At 38.0% G+C, this 19969-nt stretch overlaps 1 protein-coding gene across 2 annotated transcripts in view; it reads left to right on the top strand.

Moving 5' to 3' along the window:
* The window catches only part of MAP3K7 (mitogen-activated protein kinase kinase kinase 7), a 62117-nt gene extending 45851 nt beyond the window's left edge, over window positions 1-16266 (top strand). For both annotated transcript variants that reach the window (XM_020871770.2, XM_020871776.2), the window contains 4 exons: window positions 5336-5441; window positions 9853-9914; window positions 10595-10710; window positions 13175-16266. In XM_020871770.2, coding sequence (XP_020727429.2) covers window positions 5336-5441; window positions 9853-9914; window positions 10595-10710; window positions 13175-13355 — 465 coding nt within the window. In that variant the 3' untranslated portion in view covers window positions 13356-16266. The remainder of the gene's footprint in view (window positions 1-5335; window positions 5442-9852; window positions 9915-10594; window positions 10711-13174) is intronic.
* Window positions 16267-19969: the final 3703 nt, after the last annotated feature.

A 19969-nucleotide genomic window follows, 5' to 3' on the forward strand; every position in this document is an offset into this window, starting at 1 on the left:
AAAGTTTTCATCTGTCAACTAAAAGTGACGATTTTTGTATTGCCATTTCTATGGAGAAGGGGGAATGGTGAACATTGCAAGCTTCTTAATTAAAAGTGCTTGTGTCATGTTCATGTGAAAGATTGCATCCACACAGCATCCATCTCACTTTTAAATTAACTGAGGTTTTTATTAATTTAGGAAGCTCGTTAAGCATATGTAATGGATCTGGCCTCCATTTAAGAAAAAAGCTACCCCTGATGTTGAGGAACTGATCTCATACTAAAGCCTTGGTGTTGTTAGAAGCTGGAAATAAACAGTGTCTATCTCAGAACACCAATAGACAAAATGACTCTGAGATCATGAAAAAGGAGACAAAACAGGGCCATCTGACAATGTTGTCTAAGCACAGATGGAACAAGGTCACTGTGCCCCCACAGAAAACCAAACACTGCCCTCTCGCGCAGACGTGAGTGCCTGCCGCCGCCCTGCTAGGGAGCAGCTTACCTCACTCTGCCCCGCCCTCCCCGTGGACTGGCCACTGCTTTCTGACAGTAGCCAGGCTGCAGTGAACCCCTCCTTCCTTGTGGCCTCCTTCATCCTCTCGTGAGCTCTTGCTGAAACCTTACGGAAACACCCCCGCCGGGCCCTGGGGAGAGCGCACTGCTTTACCGCAGCAGATCCTGAAGCCAGCTGACTCCAGCACAGTAGGTGCATCCGTGGCAGGCTCTGGCCAGGGTCCACTGGCAGACCGAGAAAGCCCAGTCTCCCAGGAGCTCGTTTGGGCAGAGCAGACTTCGCCCAGATCAACGGGAGAACTTCAGTAATGACAACTGCCTTTTATTTATGGTGCGCCCATTTTGTGCCTTTACTGTCAGGCCTTTAATGTATTTTAACCTGAAAGTTTGGTACTTTTTATTTTCCCCATTTTGCAGATAGATAGACTGAGGCTTAGAGAAACTAAGTCTCACTTCCCTTGGCGCTGGCTGGTATTTGCTATAATCAAGTTTTGAATCCAGATCTGATTCCAAAAGCACACAAACTCTACACTCTGTTGTTCTGTCTTGCATATAAAACTGAATGCAGTGCATGGTAAAGTAATCCTAGACCCCTTCAGTTTCAAGTGTTGTGGCTTCGTTTGGTCTGCATCATCACTAACTATTTAAATACTGTTTATTGACAGTTTTTACTGTACTATAGTTTTGAGCAAGGCTAATCCTCCTTGGTAATAAATTTATAGATCTGTTTTCAAGATTTCTCTTGGAGGGTGCAGCAGTCAGTGACAGATTACAGCTGCAGAATGATACGACTGTGATTATTTAGAGAACCAGACATTCTAATTTTTATGTGGACTCAAGAATCTACCTTTACTGACCTGATATGTGGCTTTGAGCAAGTCCTTCGTTTCCCTGAGCTTCAACGTTATCTCCCAGTGGGGACCATAATGTCCGGCCCCCAGGTTCCTGTAGCACATGAAAGTACCAGACACACCAGTAGATGCTTGGTTCATGCTTGGATGCCGCCCCCATCTGCTGCCTCCCAGGTCTCTTACCACTTATTCTCACGATATTACTACGGAAAAATAAAGCAAAACTACCACTCAAAAAGATGTAAAATCCATTGGCATTCTGTTCTTTCTGTATCATAAGGGAAGCTTCTGTACAGAGACTATGGAAAGCATCTGCTTTAAAGGCCTTCTATCACATGTCAAGAGATGTATTACCATACATTGTCATTATTTAGTTAAGGAATACAATTTTTCATACTATTTCTTTTGTCTATAATAATAATTTTCTGTTCAAGCTCTAAATCAGAAGCCTACATAATTATATTTCCTAAATAATTCCTGATTCATAGTATACCATCCTATTGGAGAATTTAAAGACCATATAAGAAAAATAAAATTCTAAAATTTGTCTTATAATAAACTGTGGTGAAGCCAGAATTAGAGTGAGCCCATAATTTTGAATTAAAAAGAATATTTTTAGTACATCCTTTCATGTATAGATTTAATTAATTTGTGATTATCATGATGAGGTAAGTACCCTTGTAAATCCACATTACCTACTGATACCCATTTCTTTTGAATATCTATGCTCTTCAGATGTTACTTCACAAAAATATCATATAAATCAACATTTAATCTCTGTTTTGTGCTCCTTTAATTTTAGCAACTAAGATGATTCCTGAGAGTTTTAAATAGCTTTCAGATGTCAGTCTAATAGTAACCCTGGCCGTAGATCCTTGACTTATGAAAATATTTTTCCAGTCTTTCAGGTGAGACATAAAAAGCAAAGCTTTATTTTTGTTTGTAAATAACTCCCAATTCCTTTTTATAAAGTTTTGGTCCGAGTCCAGTTAGGGTTCGTGTCTATTGATGGTCATTCGCCCTGCAGTTTAAATTTGGCTTAGTATTCTTTTGCTGCCTTAAATTGCTGTGTGGCATTTCTGAACCCTCATAACTACTTTCATAGCCAGTCCTTGTGGTAAGTCAAGTTTCTCTATATCTCTTATTGAACTTTTCCATTTCTTTGAGAATAAAGTAATTATAAATGTCTTGAAGGGAATTGTAAATGTCTTGAAGGAAGGAGCAACCTAAATGAGTTTTAGTAGTTTCAGAGCATTTATGGCCATCAATGATTTTTTTTTTAAACAACTACTATAAAAATTAAGACTTCCTTCATACTCAGTTACCAGCAGTTTGATACTTTTTTAAAATTATCGCAGTATTACCTGTCCTGATTTATGCCTTGGATTTTTTCAGGTATTCAAAAAATATGGTTTGGTTTTAAATATTTCTTTAGTTTTTTTTTTAAATACAAACGTTAGCATATTGTGTTATTTGTTGAGATACTCATTCCTTGAAATATAAAGACTGATTTAGTTAATTTATGGATTTAAATTTAAGTCATAGCTTTTCTTAGAGCCTTGAAGAAAGACCAGTTTTGAGATGACTAAAAATATTAGCCTTATTTCTTAGTTTTATAACTCCTGGGAAATGTGAAGTAGAACAAATGAGTATTCACATGAGATGAGATGAAAGAAATAAAGTAGCAAAGAATTCTCTTGGAAAAGATTTAAGTTTAAGGAGTATAATAATTCATACTAGTTTCAAGTGGTATTATTTGTTTTAATACCACATATTCAGTGACCCTTTTTTTTAGCATACGGAATTTATTCTTATACTTTGTAAACCTAATCTTGTATTTTATCTTGTTTAATTTCTCACAACTGATATTGGTTCTCACATGTCACAAATATTTATATTTAAAATATTGACGTAAAATTAGGCTGACTGAAACCCTCTTCTAGCACTCTGAAGAAAAATTGCTCTGTATTTGCAATAGAAATTATAACTGTGGTCATATCACTGTACTCTTATTAAATCAAGTCTTGGCCTTCAGACAAAGAAGGTTAAAGGACTGAGGAATAATGTCATATCTATTTGTTTATAGAGATTAACAGCATTCTAAAAATAAGAGTTGATTATTTCATCACCATTCTCTATGGTGTATATTTTCATTCTTATTATATATCAGTGGTAAATAAGCCTAAACACCAGTCCTACATCTGTTATTATTTAATGAGTCTTTATTATATGGTTCTTTACCATGTATGTGGTTTTTATTCATTATATGATATATTTGGCAATCTCCTTAATCCTGGGGTGACCAGTAGAAAAGGACACATGATCAGTGCCCTTAGGAGATTTTAGTGTTTTGGGGGAATCACAGACTTTAAGAGTAATGTAAAGCATTTCAGGCCCAAGTTGGAGTTCATGTCTGAACAGACTGTAAATACACCCAAAGAGAAAAATATCTTTGTGACCAGGCTTGGTCACTGTGTATGTTTTGTAAAAGAACTGTAATTTTGAACTAGGAAAGGAATTGCTAGGTGCTACAAGTCTACTCGTATATCCCATCTTATGGTTACCACAACCTAATTACCTGCCACTTGGTGAGCATTTTTATCATTTTGCAAAAATGTTTCATGGGTGCTTGAAAAGCATGCATAATCCCGTGTGTGTGTGTGTGTGTGTGTGTGTGTGTGTGTGTGTGTGTGTGTGTGTGTGTGTGTGTGTGTGTGCGCGCTAAATCGCTTTAGTTATGTCCAACTCTTTGCAACCCTGTGGACTATAGCCTGCCAGGCTCCTCTGTCTGTGGGATTCTCCAGGCAAGAACAGGGGATCTTCCCGACCCGGGGATCAAACCTGCCTCTCTTCCGTCTCCTGCATTGGTAGGCGGATTCCTTAGCACTGTGCCACCTGGGAATCCCTTTTTAAGCATAGGGTTCATAAATATGTTTAGACCAAACTTGCTTTTTATGAAGGTCAGGTTTTACTGTGATGTGCATAGTTTGGTTTTTGGACCCTTTTATATATCGCAGGAGTATCAGAATATCTCACCATGATGGTAAATTCTTTTGGTAAGAGTCTGTGGGTGGTAACCTCAGTTTTTGTTCATCTGAGAATATTATTTTGACCTCATTCTTCCCATTTTTGATGACTGAACAAATCTAGAGTGACAATTGTTTTCTTTCAGCAGTTTGAACATATTCTACTTCTGTCTTCTGTGTTACTGTTGAGGATCTAACTGGTATTCCTTCGTGGATGATCTTTTCACTCTGGCTACATTTCACTGTCTTCTGTTTATCTTTGTTTTTTAGAATTTGACTATAATATGGCCTGTGTTTAACTCTGTAATGTAGGTTTTCTCCTCATGTTTTTCTGCTTGGGCTTTGTTATGGTTGGAATTTGTTATATCTTCCATCAAGTTTGGAAATTTTTTATTGATTGATGGCAGATACATTTTCTACCCTGTACCCAGAGCTGCTACTTAAGATAGACAGATTTACTTGTTACCGCTTTTGTAGGGTAGGTTTTGTTGTTTTGTTTTCTAGTTTACTGAGAATGAAGCCTGCTTGGGTTTTAGCTTTAAGCAAGAGGTTCTCCAGTCTTACTACCTTTGTACAAAGCCCCCAAACTTTATGCCTGTTCCTCTGAGTATAGCAGGCAGTCAGAACAGAAGCTCCAGGCCATTGGGTTTCAGTGGAAATGCCCAGGGCTAGCAGCTTAAGCACTTGCTAGACTTTATTTCTGGTCTCAGAGCATTTCCCTTACTTTCTTGCAAGCTTACTGGTTTCTAAGAGGTATTATGTGTGCGTGTATATAAAATTTTAGCATACATATATTAATATAATATTCCCAGAGGATCTATTTGATTTCTTGCAAGGGTTTTAGAACCTCTTTTGATAAAAATGGAAGTCTTTCCTTTGCCTTAGAATGGAAATTTTCTCTTGTTATATTTGTTTTTATATCAAAATCACACTTTGTCCCTCCTGTCATTTCTTCCTGCAGGTGAGCAGTAGGTCATCCAGTCCTAGCGTCAGAATGATCACTACCTCAGGACCAACCTCAGAAAAGCCAGCTCGCAGTCATCCATGGACCCCTGATGATTCCACAGGTGACCAGTTTATTTCCTCATTATAAAGTTGAATTTTATGTTCATTTAATCATGTGATTACTCTAATGTTTATAAAGACTGGTGTTATACTGTAGTTTAGATTTTCCTTTTAATAAAATCGAATATTTAGCAACAAATTTTAAAATATCATTTTGAATACTAAGACGGAAACTACTTTTCCTCATGTGGTTCCCCCCACCCCCCATACTAAACCTATAGTTTGAAGATGGTTTGTTTGGGGATTTTTTAAGTAGGAAGATACTCCATTCTTGGTATTTCAGTATGATTTTTCTATTACACTCTATCCTTCTGGTAGTAATGATGGTAGTAAACTCTCGTCTTTTGAATAACTAAAAACAGGGTGGTAAAGTAATCATCTTCATCTCAGTGTTTTGTTTTAAAAATGCAAGATATTGTGTACCTTGGTAAGAAAAAAAAATTCTGACCTTTGACCTTTTGAAGCATTTTTAACTGAGAGGGAGACCTCATTTCAGTTACATAAATAGTCTGTTAAATAGAGTTTTAAAGGTCTGTAAGAGTTATTAAAACTTCCCAACATGAATAACTTAACTGATCAAAAGCAGAATATAAGTATTAAAATCTGCCTGTCTGAAGGTAGTAATGAAATAGTTTCATTATGGGTAACCAGGAAATTATGTGTCACAATAAAATTAACTTTAGCATTAAGAGGATACCTTGATAAATATGCAGCATAATTCTTCTATGAAAATTATTTATATATTATATTGTGTCAGAGAGGGAAGATGATCTCTTAGACCTCGAAAAACTAAACCATTTGGGATTTTATATCAGATCAAGAATGGTATAAATAATGGCAGTTAAATTGAAATTAAAAAGTCAGCTTTCTGTCTTTACAAACTGAAGTTCTGCTTGTAAGTATTTATAGATATTTGACATAGTGTAGTCAAGTTCATCATGTAATTTAAAAGTTACCTGGGTGGCTTTCTCTGGGTCATGAAGATAGAACTATATTTAGCCTTGGCTGTCCTCCCTGGTTTTAGAAAGTTTAAACTTAGTGGTGGCAAAAACTCCTAAATTTCACCCCCATCGCAGCCCAGCCTCCGATCGTCCAGAACATTCACCACTACTCAGCACATGTTTATCATGATGTGCTTCTCCTCAGAAAAGGGACGGGGAAATGATCTTGAGAGATTGGACTGTTAGCGTTCAGGTAGTGTTAGCTCTTTTTGACTCACACATCCTTCAGTGAGGGCGAACTTGCCCTGGCCAGCACTGTGCCCATTACAGCCTTTGCTGGGTCTCCTCATCTCAGCCTGGACTCACCTGGACATCCCAGTCGAAGTGGGGCAGATAGCGAGCTCACGAGGGTAAAATTGTGGTTCTCCTGCCTCCCTCTCATTTAACCGCTGCGATTCCACTTTATGTGTTCTTCTCCCTCCAACCCCCATCTCTCTTTGTTCCTTTTCTGGAACCGAAAATACCACAAAATACCAATAGCTAGACATCATACATGAGTCCAGGTTGCAATATCAACTAAGTTTCATCTCTGCTGTAAAATATACTATAAATTTGTGGTTATCATTTTTAAATAATTTTGAATATAATTTTAGACATTGGGAATCTGATTTAAGTTTATAAATAATAAAGTTCAGCTTTGCACTGTTTCTAAGAAAGATATTGATACTGAAGCTAACAGAATAAATTGTAGGGAAGAGACAGGTAAAACCTTTTTCTTTCAAGGCCCACTGACCAAGAAAAAAATGTAGAAGTGCGTATGTTAAGTTAAAACAACCTAATTAATTGGGTTTTTTTAATTTAAAAGAGCAGCAGTTTTTTGTGTTTTTCAGAGAGAAAGAACAAAATAGTTAGTAATTGTAATGCATGGTGCTCTTGTAATATGGGTTTTTGCTTGTGATACATTTCAGGTGAAGAAAGACATGCCCAAGAGCAGCTAGTAAGAGAGATGCCTGGATCCAGTAGAGGGTGCCACAGAGGTGTCAGGGACACTCGCTTAAGAGATGGTCCTATACCTAGTACTTCGCAAAGATTGAAACACAAATCATGCCCCATTTGTTTGTATTCTGATTGGAGTCATGGTACTGACACATTAAAAGTAAACTCATCATGCTCTATAACAGACTGCTACGTTTACAGTATAAGCTGAGTGTTTTAATAGTTATAGATAAGACCTGGCATAGTCTGTGACTTTTTTTTAAAAAATGAGATTTATTATTTAGTCATAAAGCAGAAAGGAGAAGACAGCATTCCAGTTGAAGGGAGCATATAGTTAGAGAATATGAGATAGTTACAGGTTTTGTGTTTAAGAGACAAGAAGGGAGGTTTTACTTAACCACTCATTGTGAGTTCTGATATTTAGGAAAAGAGGTTAGATTTGATCAGCAATTAAAACGTTATAAGATAAACTTTCATGGAATAACCTTGCTGTCTTAAAACCAGAAAGTGAAAGTCGCTCAGTCATGTCCAGCTCTTTAGGACCCCATGGGCTGTGTATGTAGTCCATGGAATTCTCCAGGCCAGAATCCTGGAGTGGGTAGCCTTTCCCTTCTCCAGCAGATCTTCCCAACCCCAGGATTGAACCCAGGTCTCCCGCATTGCAGGCAGATTCTTTACCAGCTGAGCCACAAGGGAAGCCTTGTAACCAGAAACTGAAAGCTAAATTTCAGTTTAAGTGAGAAGGTGAAAGCTCACTTCTTGGTTTCAGAGAGCAGATGAAATGCAGTCAGGGGCCTTAATTCCCGCCGTCAGAGGGCTTTACAGCTGTTTGAGAACAGCACAGTCCTTGGGCTTCTTTCTTTTTTTAACCCCCAGAAAACTGTGAAACACTGATATGTTTAATTCTGAAATACATATTGGGGATAGGGGACTGATTAAATATGATATATGAAGTATCAAAGGTTTAAGAAAGTGATAAGAGTGGAAATATTAAATTGAAATTTTAAGACACTTAATTTTTCCAGTAAGTTCAGAGGAATCACTTTTAATAAGTTTAATTTTGTTAAAAGCAGTATTCAGTGGAGGTATTATTTGAAACTATTGTAGGGGGTGGGGAGAGGTTTCATCAGAGAAATAAATGTATTTCTTGTTTAGCTATTTCAAAAAAAGCCTTTGCATTAGTATATGATTTTAGGGTAAAGGCTCTAAGGCAATATTCTGTTATTCCTTCTTTATTGCACTCCAGCACACAACTTAGCAACTCAGCAACAGCAACAGTTGAACATGACTTTTTAAATCTGAAATGTTAACTTGAATATCTTAAATTGCCCTTTGTTCCCAATTCTTCACCTGGTATCAAAGGCAATAATTAAAAAAGAAGAACCAGCGCCATGTGTTGAGTGCTCCCCAGAGACTAGCTAGCACTTCGTATTATCCCTTAAATACATTATCTCATCTGCTCTGAATTAGCTTAGCTTTTGGAATTATTTGGAATACCAGTCAGCAGTAACTTAGGAGGTCCTTGAACCGTCTGACTATCTTAGTCTTTATTGTATTTGAGGAGGTGCCTGCTGTCCTCCTGACCGTGCCCTCATTTACACCACTCTCTCCTGGAGTCTCGGAAGCAGGAAAAGTGTGACGAGCTCCCTTGCTCAACTCATTCATTCTCTGTTAACACTGGGGAAGCAGCCGCTTCTGAAATAGGAAAGTCTGTGTTACCTCCCAGTTACCCTTCCTGCTCCTGGAAATGTACAGACACGTTCGTATTGGGAAGAGCGCGCCCCATGCTTCTTCTCTCGCAAGTTGTTGTTCTCCAGCAGTTTCGCCTCTTTTTGAAACACAACCAGAACTTGTGTGTTGAGATGTTTTGGTAAATCGGCCGGTTGGTCTCTGGAGTCAGCCCTGTGACTGCTTTCTGACGTGACGGTGAGTCGCACCTCCTGCTGTCCGTGTGTACTGCGCTCCCGTCAGTAACCCCCTCGTTCTCTGCGGTGACTCGCTGCGAGGAGCGGGACGGGCGGCTGGAGGCAGGATCTTTGCTGATAGAGGATGACCCTCTGGAAAAGAACGTGCCTCTTGCTCTCCCCCTTTCCCCGTGAAGGAACACGGATAATTGCTGGAGTTGACACAGCCTTATAGTAAGCTTAATATGATCAAGGAGAGAAGGACTGTGAGGCTTGATTAGGTAGAGTCCGTAAGACTGAATTTAAAATATAAAGGTCCCTGTTTTTTATTTTAATTAAACAAGGGCTTACATGCTTTAATATATTGTTTTCAGTTCATAGCCAGCTTAAATTGTAGGCATGAGAGTATGGTTGTACTCCAGTTATCTGTAATTGGGTGTCCTCTGTTTACCTTTAGAAATCAAAATTTACCAGTAGCAATAACTTTTTTCTCTAGGAAAAACAATCCTCTGCTTTCTTGCTTTTGTTTTTAATTATTTATGACAGAAAATAAAAACATGCTGTAATTCCAGATACCAATGGATCAGATAATTCCATCCCAATGGCTTACCTTACACTGGATCACCAACTACAGGTAAAGGAGCACCTTCTCAGCACTTTCCTTTCTCCTTTTTAGAGAAGCTTGTCTTGAAAGCTAGTGGTTGTGTTCTTATTTGTCATTGTGTATGCATTTATTTATGCTTTCAGTTGGCCTCCTTAAACTTTTAAAAATCAGATTGAAATAACTGATTCTCAGTTAAGTCAGTGAGATTGCCCAAATCCTATGTTTCTAATCCAACAATCACTTTAAAGTACTCATATCTTTGTTCAGCTGCCAAGAATAGGTCTTGGCTCTTCATTGATAGTGTATTAAAATGTAAAACTCATATAAGCTCATCTCTCCTTAATAGATTTTGTGATACATTGGCATGTTCATGGTAACTGAAATATAAGTAACACACTTCTCTGCCTGAGTATGAGAGCTATAAACATCTTTCAGTATAATAAAGTTTGGCAACTAAAATGTAAAACCAGAGGTCAGGAGTACTGTAGTCATAGTTCAAAAGTTTGAAAACAGCAAGTGTAAATTTAAGATCTGAGTTAACACTGACAAAAGAACACTGAGGTTTTCTAAGCCTGGTTTATTTAACGCTTATTTTTAAAACATCATTGCTTTAGTGCTATGAAAGTCGTATTACAGTCTCTGTCTTAACGCTAACGTAGATACTGAGATTTGACTTAATTATGTTTTTAACATTTGTGATTTATTTCCAGCCTCTAGCACCATGCCCAAACTCCAAAGAATCTATGGCAGTGTTTGAACAGCATTGTAAGATGGCACAGGAATACATGAAAGTCCAGACGGAAATTGCATTGTTATTACAGAGAAAGTGAGTTCTCGTTTATGAGTAATGTAAAGCATTAGTGTTGGGAGTTCAAAATGCGCTAAGGTGCAATATTGTTTAAAGACGTGAAAACCATCATTCTTAGAATTAATCATGAAGTATATTTCTCATGTGGAGCTTTTCTCTATGTTTATGTTTTTTCTTTTTTTTTTTTTTTTAATTTTTTTATTGATGGATAATCACTTTACAGAATTTTGTTGTTTTCTGTCAAACCTCGCCATGAATCAGCCTTAAGTATACATCTATCCCCTCCCTTTTGAACCTCCCTCCCGTCTCCTGCCCCATCCCACCCCTCTAGATTGACACGGAGCCCCTGTTTGAGTTTCCTGAGCCATAGAGCAAACTCCTGTTGGCTATCTATTTTACATATGGTAATGTGAGTTTCTACATTACTCTTTGCATACATCTCCCCTCTCCTCCCTTCTCCCCATGTCCATAAGTCTGTTCACTGTGTGTGTTTCTCCATTGCTGCCCTGTAAATAAATTCTTCAGTACCATTTTTCAAGATTCCATATATATATGCATTAGAATACCATATTTATCTTTCTCTTTCTGACTCACTTCACTCTGTATGATAGGTTCTGGGTTCATCCACCTCATCAGAACTGACTCAAATGCGTTCCTTTTTATGACTGAGTAATACTCCATTGTGTATATGTTCCACAACTTCCTTATCCATTCATCTGTCAATGGACATCTATGTGGCTTCCATGTTCTAGCTATTGTAAACAGTGCTGCAATGAACAGTGGGATACATGTGTCTTTTTCAATTTTGGTTTCCTCAGGGTATATGCCTAGGAGTGGGATTGCTGGGTCATATGGTGGTTTTATTCCTAGTTTTTTAAGGAATCTTTTATGTTTATGTTTTTTAAGCACCCCTGGCTAATTTTCCATGTACAACTGAACTCTTGACTGAATTTTTTACATTAGCAAGACGTAAGGAAAATAAATAGGTGCTCTTAACCATATATTTTATGTTCTCAGAATTTTAAAGTTAAAAGCTATTTAGATTTATTGGTAAATGGATTTATTGTTTCCTTGGACACAGGTAAAATAATTTGATTTACTAATGTTTAGTTATGCTTTATCTTAGAAACATTTTTGCAGATACAGTGTCTCCAGGTGTATGTTTCCAAGAGTAGGATGACTCATTAGAGGGCTTTGTTTCACCTCTGAGTGTTTCTCTGAGGAGTTCTCTACTCACACGTTGCTCTGGGAAATAGACTCCTTTTCTCGAAATAAAGTTCCGTTTCCGTTCTTCTCTACTTAAGATTCTTAGGAAACAGTATTTCCGTTTTCTTGAACATGACCTTCATGAAATTTTACTCCTTTGACACTGATTTATGATGGTACTTTCAAGAAGGGAGAAAAAAAGTTTTTTTCACAGTGTTCTAATACAATGATTTTGATGAATTCAGTTTAACATTTTAAAGGTAAAGCTAAATAGGTTAAATATTAGACTTTATGAACTGTAGAACTATGAATTTTGTCACACTTTATGTTAAGGAAAAAAACTATTTCTTATGTCACATGTTTAAGCTGTACTATTTCCATACTTTAATCATTTGAAAGAAGAATTCTATGCTGGAGAAAAAACACAGGATGAATTGAGGGACACTGTAAAAAATATGACAGTTTTAATCTGTTTTAAGTACTTTAAGAAATGTTACTAGTAAATTTTTGTTTGAGAGCCTTTCATTAATTATTCAGTTGTTTCTAGTAGGGCCCCTTTAGGAACTAATAGATAATATCCTCTAAATAAAAGGCACTTAAAGAAGTTTATCAGGCTGTAAAAGACTGGTTTTTCTCAAAAATAATTGCAAGGGTGGTACTTTGTATTCATTTCATTATTTTCAAAGTAGGAAATAGATTTAAGTTGGATAACACCTATTTTAATTATCTTGCCAATGTTCTATTAGCTACCACTCTGCATTGTAGTTGAATAGAATTGTGACTTCAACTTTGCATATGAAAACGGGAATGTGAAAGTCAAGTATTAATGATTAAAACTTCCAAGGGTTACTTTCAAGTGGAGCCGAGTAAGCTCTTCCCAGCCTTTTTTCTTCCTTCCTACATACAAGGGATAACAAATGAAATTTTCTGGAACTTTATTGTACCATTTTATCTGTTTTCACTACTTATCTAAGTACAGTTACACTTATTAAAAGGAGTATCATGTTTGTATGGGTATGCCAGAAGAGTAGATGATGGTTTCCATTGCAGCCCATAGTTGTGTCTGACTAGTGTTCCTAAGCTCCATCCATGGGATTTTCCCGGCAAGAGTACTGGAGTGGGGCGCCATCGCCTTCCGTTAGGAGCAGCGGCAGCAGCGTACCTAGCCTGTATAATGATAGACCCAGAATCGGAGTTCTGATAATCAGAGCTTTCATTACCAGCTGTTAAGGTAGGGATATTTCCATCCTATGTAATGTGTGCTATTTGTTTTTAGGCAGGAACTAGTTGCAGAACTGGACCAGGATGAAAAGGACCAGCAAAACACATCTCGTCTGGTACAGGAACATAAAAAGCTTTTGGATGAAAACAAAAGCCTTTCAACTTACTACCAGCAATGCAAAAAACAGCTAGAGGTCATCAGGAGTCAGCAGCAGAAACGGCAAGGCACTTCATGATTCTCTGGGACCCTTAAGTTTCAAAATATGCAAAGACAGACTTTTTTTTTTTTAGGAAAGAAAAACCCTTATAATGACAGTTCATGAGTGTTAGCTTTTTGGCGTGTTCTGAATGCCAGCTGCCTATATTTGCTGCATTTGTTTCATCGTTTATTTTCCTTTTCTCATGGTGGACATGCAATTCAACTGTCTCCTTACATCACATGGGGGCATCTGTACTTGAATAAGCAGCAGTTCTCAACTTCAGAACAGATGCAGTGAACCGTGGCTGTATATGCATGCTCGTGTGTGAAGGCTGGCCTAAGGAAAACGGGGTGTCAGACTAGCTGCTATGAGCAAACATCGTCTTTTTTTCGAGGTGGAACCTCAAGAATGATTTTGTTCTTGTATCTCATCTCAAACAACCAATAATCTTTTTATCCAAAAGATGGTATATACCAAGTTAAAGACAGGGTATTATAAATCTAGAATAATTGGTGGTACATTATAGAAATGCAGAAACTTTAGGGATAGTTGAGAGGGAGGGCTTTGATGCCAGCATCCTTGGATCAGTACTGAACTTTATCCATAAACCTTAAGGTAAGTGACAGCCGCTGTATTTAATAGAAGTGTATTTCTTTAGACTTAAATTTGGCTATGACACACAGAACAAAGTGGAACCCTTTTTTTAAAAGGTATAAAGATGTTAAACTCTGTGATTGCTGAAACTGTAAAGCTTTTATGACTCTTAATATTAATATCCCTTAAATGAAATTAAAAGCTAAGCGAACATGATCCAGCTTAACTGATCATTCCTTCCTGCAGTGATTATTGTATTGTTTTACTGTATATTTGAAAAACTGAAGAGAAATAATGGAAAATGGAAATAATTGCTCCAGCTAAAAGGCTCAGGCCTAAACTACTTTTACAATACCAAATGAGTAAAAAAAAACCTGACAAATCAGGACAAGTTAGTGAAGAAGTTAAAGGAATAAATCTCAATTCATCAAGTATCCTATTTATCAGTATTGGAATGATTGATTTTCCTTGCAAGCCCATCCTAGAATGCCTTTCAACACTTTTAAAGGAATTTCACTTATAAAGAAAAAATTTATATTGTTAACAGTGACTTTGCTACCAACTTTGAAAATAAAAGTAGTAATAAAACTTCATTGAAATAGTAGACTATATAAGCTCTATTTTTTCAGTTGGTATTAAAATAAACTACATTTTGATACCAGTACAATGTGTCTTTTAAATAGGGATGTCATCAACCTCATTTTTATAGCATTAATGTTTTATGAAGAGAAAATTAAAAATGAAAGCATAATTGCTGTGATTATTAGAATTATATTGTGATTGTATTGTAGTTTTGCTCTGTTTCAGATAAGCAAGTTGATCTAAGAAGTTATCAAAATTATTCTTAAAAATACTAAAGCAGGTAACTTTTTCTTCCATTATTTCCTCCTCTTCCCACCGAGTTTTATAATGTATTCCTTATGTGCACAAGCAATAAAGGTAAAGGACAGTTTGTACTTAACTGTGTCGTTTTTAGCTTCTTCAGGGTCAATTATTTAAAAGTTTCTAGTAAATACCAATAAATAGTGACTGTTACTTCATTTAAATAAACAGGATTTTCATTCCCGAATGATTTAATTACCTAACTAAAGGTGATGTTAGGCTCAATGTTAGTAGTCGAATAAGCTTGACGTGGAGAATAAGGAAAAGCTTCAGTCTTTCATAGCATCGCGCTTGTTTGTACGTCTGTCACACCACCAAAAGGGACCTAGCCAGTAAGTTTAGAGACTTCTCTAATCATCTCAGAGCATGAGATAGCCAAGCGTGGATGCTAAGACTGAACTTTTCCATTAGGATTTAGCAGATTGCAGATTTTATTTCTGGTCATTAATGTGTTTTTGTTATACATTACATGCTTAAAGGGAAAGTTTATGTTTATTATTATTATTATTATTATATGCAGTCACTTCATAAAAATATCCCAAATAGGTAAATGGAAGAAAATAGCAGTTTAAGTCACGGTGCCAAATGCAGGAAAGGCTGTTAAACCCTCCCGCGTCTGTTTACAGCCTCTTCCTGGGGTTTCCGGTGCCGCAGTTGTCCTACACTCTGAGTACAGTTCAGCCTGGCTTCGTTTCTAAGTTCTTGCATTGCCAAGCTCATGCTTTTAAGTCCTTATTCTTGATGAAGGGAAAAAAAGATAGCAGGGTTAATTAAAATCTGTAGCCAGTTTCATCAGTGTTCTTACCTGTCAGCCCTTCAGAGATGTTAACAAGAAACCAAATTTGTTATTAATTCTGGTTTTACCATTTTTTGTAACTCATGTATTTTGGAGGGATGGAAATAGCTAATAGACATGGAAGTATCTAAAAGGTCCTAGTCTGAAAAATTCACAAGCAGTCCTTGAATAAAGCGCTAATTACATTTTATTTTAGCCTCCAGGGAAAGAAAACAAAGCTTTTAGCTAACTTACAGGGAGATGCTCCTCAGCAGTTAAAATAGACTTTTTGAGGCAAATAAAAATCATTTAAGAATATTTACCTTATAGCCACATAGTATGTTGAAGAGATCTGTTTAAAAATTGTTTACAAATGTTTGACTATTTTTGCTGAAGTATTTTAGAGCATTGAATGTCTTTTCCATTTCTCCAAGTTTCTTTGTGTTCCTAGTGTCATCTCCTGCCTGTAGCCAGAGATCACAGGCCTTCCCTGTGAAACTCTTGCTTCTTTCTGTAAGTGTGTGTGGTTTTCAGCGGTCAGCTCTTCTCTTCAAATGATAGGAAATTCTACTTCCGTCATTCTGAACATTTTATGTAAAATGATGTAATGCAGAAATCCTTGTGCATACTATGTAATTGAAGGAAGCTCTTTAGATTTATTTTTGTTTGTAATAAAATTCAGATTGTTACTCTAAACTTGGTCGTAAAACTGGTGGTGATTTATATCAGCAGAAGAGTGTGAGGTGTCCGCTCCAGCAGCCTGCTTGGCTTATACAAAATAGAATAAAAACTGAAAAGTCAGACTCCTGATACTTAATGCCATCGTAAAATTTTTAATGATTTTTGAGAAGCTTTCCTCAAATTCAGATTTTTGGTTAAATGGATTCTCTTCACAATTTCAATGAACTGTGATTTGCATGAGGTATAACACAGTGCACATCACTACACTTATGCTCATTAGCAACCTGATTTCTTGTAGTCTATGTAAATTACATTATTTCTTTACCAACCTGTTAGCCTTCTGACCTGCACATCTGTGCATACACACAAACTCTGCCTTCACTTTAGTGAATACATCTGCTTATTCACCATTCCCCAGCAAATATCTCTTGGGCGCCTGTGAGAAGCCACGCCGCTCTGGCTGCTGCCGGGTGACGTGTCCGTTTCAGTCCCGTTTCACAGATGGAGCAGTCGGCGCCTGAAGGTTAAGACTGGTGCCTGCAGCTGCTTTTCCGTCATCATCCCTCTTCAGCAGAATCACAAGCCTGGAGGCTGTGGCCACCGCCAGCCCCGGTGAAGGAAAGCTGATGGCAGACAAAGGGAGGGCCAGTGAGGCACCTTGGAGCTTGCATCCCAGGGGCTCGGTGACGGCTCTACCGAGAGCAGCGTGCCAGCGTTGAGACCCACGTGTATCTCTCAAGCCTGAGTCTGCTCTAAGCCGCGTCGCTGTGCTGTGGTTTAGAATGCTCCCTGAGAACCGAGGTGCTTCAGCTTTTTCAGTCACCTATTTGATGGGTAGGGCGTCTTCAGCCTTCTGCCCCACCCTCAACCCCCACACCTGAAGAGCATGCTGAAAATGGAAAAACAGCTCATGGGCTTGTAAGACCTGGTCTTTAGACTCCTCCATTCTTCAAAAAAAGAGACTTTACCCAGGCTTTTTTCATTTTTGGTTTGTTCTTGTTTTGGTTTTTGCTCTTTTTGGTGTGTGTGCAGTCACTTCAGTTGCGGCGGGGACAGGGGGTCCTATTAAAGAATAATTGGAGTGTAATTTTTAATACAAGAAACTGTATCCATTTAAAGTCTGCAGTTCATTGAGTTTTGACACTTGTGCGCACTTGCAAGGGACTTTCCCGGGCGGCTTAGTGGTAAAGAATCCGCCTGCCATACGGGAGACGCGGGGTCAGTCCCTGGGTCGGGAAGATCCCCTGGAGAAGGAAATGGCAGCCCACTGCAATATTCTTGCCTGGGAAATCCCATGGACAGAGGACCCTGGCAGGCTACAGTCCCTGGGGTCTTAAAAGAGTCCGACATGACTTAGCAACTAAATACACTTGTAAAACCGTCCCAGTGACCAAGATCCCGAACGTTTCCATCCCCCGCAAAGCTGCTCTCCTCGCTCACAATCTCTCCCTCCCTTCTCTCCAAGCCCCAGTGTTCTCTCTAGCAGGGTAAAATAGTGAGCATTTTCTAGAAGTTTACATGCATGAAATGATTCAGTATGTACTCTTCTTATGCTTTTTTCCTCCTCTTGAGTTGTTTTAATTTGAGAGGAATGTTTTAATCGTTTTTAGTGATGCTTATCAGTTTTTGAGGGAAAATGTAGGTTTTAAGAGGTTGTAGATATGTCCAGTATGGCCTATTCGATTGTACAGTGTTACCATCTTCTGAAACATTTAGGATCACTTTATATTTTTATAGAACTTTAATACTTCACTCACAAAATCCCTTGCATTTGTTAGTTTTAAGCTTATTTGTGTCTGTATTACTTCAGGTGTTAGAAATGTGAATGGTCATGGTGGGTAACATTAGTGAATATTCAGTCCTTGGTGGTTTTCAGGAAATATGGTTGATAAATGTAATTTCTTTTCAGTATTTGGGGTTTTTTTTTATGTTGTAGTTGCTTTTTTCTTGATCAAAAAAGGGAAGATGAGGTTGGTTACACTGCAGAATAATATGAAGAACATTTTAAATAACAAAACAATCTTCAAAAATCGTTAGGTGTAATATCGTGTACAGGTGCTATCAGTGTCCTGTCTGCTGAGTTGGCAGAGTGTAGACTGCTTGCCAGCAGGACCTCTGCTCTAATCCTCATCTTAGGCCCTCCCGTGGGGGCCCACTGAAACTCACGCTTCTGTTTCCATGAGCTGCCCTTCTTGCCAGTTTTTTTTTTTTATATTTATTTTTGTTTAATTATTTATTTGACTGTGCCAAATGTCAGTTGCAGCACATGAGATCTGTAGCTGCGGCCTGTGGGATCTAGTTCCCACACCAGGGACAGAACCCAGGCGCCTTGCATTGGGAGCGTAGAGTCTTGGACCCCGGACCACCAGGGAAGTCCCCTCAGTCAGTTTCTCTGAAACTTTTCTGAGAAGCAATTAATGTTATCTGAGTTTCATGGAGCTTCTACATTTCCACATAGTGAAAAGCATTCTTCATCCTGTAATTTAATGGTCAGCAATATCTTATAGATGCCGTAAGGCAGCAGGATAATTGCCTTGAAAGCATCAGAAATTACTGAGCAAATACTATTTATCTTCTGGAAGTCAAAAGCAGTTCACAGAATGAAACTACATTTACTGCTTATTTTCTCTCTGTGGATACCTGCCTCTTCTTTAGTTATAGAAATGGCTATATTAATCATTGATTGATACATTGACCAAATTAGAGACTAAAGAAACCTGAAAATGGACATAACTTAATAGTTGAAGAGAAAATGGTGATATTTCTTCATCACACACACGTTAGACCCCTTCTGACTTTCAGTGTTTCCTACGAAAATACTTTAAAATATGATGAGCCTGAGAGATCCCTTAGTTTTAATGATCCTTCAGCATAGTCTCCCCATTTCCAAGGCTTCAGATGAGTCTGCCTTTTCCAATATTGGCCATGCCAGCTATCACCGTTAAAACTACACAATACTAACTTCCATAAAAATCCAAGAGACCATGTACCGGGGATGTTCCAAGTTCCCCAGTAGATGCCTGAGGCTGCAGATAGTACTGGACCCTTTCGCAAAGTTTGCTTTGTCTATTATACACAGAATATTGGCACTAATAAAATAGTACAGTTATTACAATATACTGTAATAATAATAAAAGTTCATTGTGGTTTCTCTCAAAATGCCTTATTTTACAAATTTATTGCTCTTCCATCTTAACTATGCACTGTACCATGCTAGTTCAGATTTTTTTCCTTCTTTATGGTTTCACAGGTAGAAGATTTATTTCTTCCATAGATCTTAGCCATCTCAGCATGTGATATTTTTTTCCTTACTAAGTCAAGAGCTTTCACCCTTTCACTTAAAGGAGGCAGTTTACAGTTTCTCTTTGGCATATCCAAATTGCCAGCGTCACTATTCTTGCATTTGGGGGGCTATTATTAAGTAAAATAAAGGCTCCTTGAACACAAGCAGTCCGAGGCCACAGCCGTCAGTCCAGCGAAGGTGGTGACTGTTAAGGGACCAGTGTCACCATGGGAACACCAGAAGGACAGATGCTCAAGTCCCTGGCGGGACAAAACAGCATTTCATCACAGTGCGCACAACAGCTCAAAGTTTAAAACTGATGAATTGTTTCTGCTGCTGCTGCTAAGTCACGTCAGCCGTGTCCAACTCTGTGCGACCCCATAGACGGCAGCCCACCAGGCTTGTCCCTGGAATTCTCCAGGCAAGAACACTGGA

Source organism: Odocoileus virginianus, chromosome 19 (assembly GCF_023699985.2).
Source record: "Odocoileus virginianus isolate 20LAN1187 ecotype Illinois chromosome 19, Ovbor_1.2, whole genome shotgun sequence".
NCBI classification, from domain to species: domain Eukaryota; kingdom Metazoa; phylum Chordata; class Mammalia; order Artiodactyla; family Cervidae; genus Odocoileus; species Odocoileus virginianus.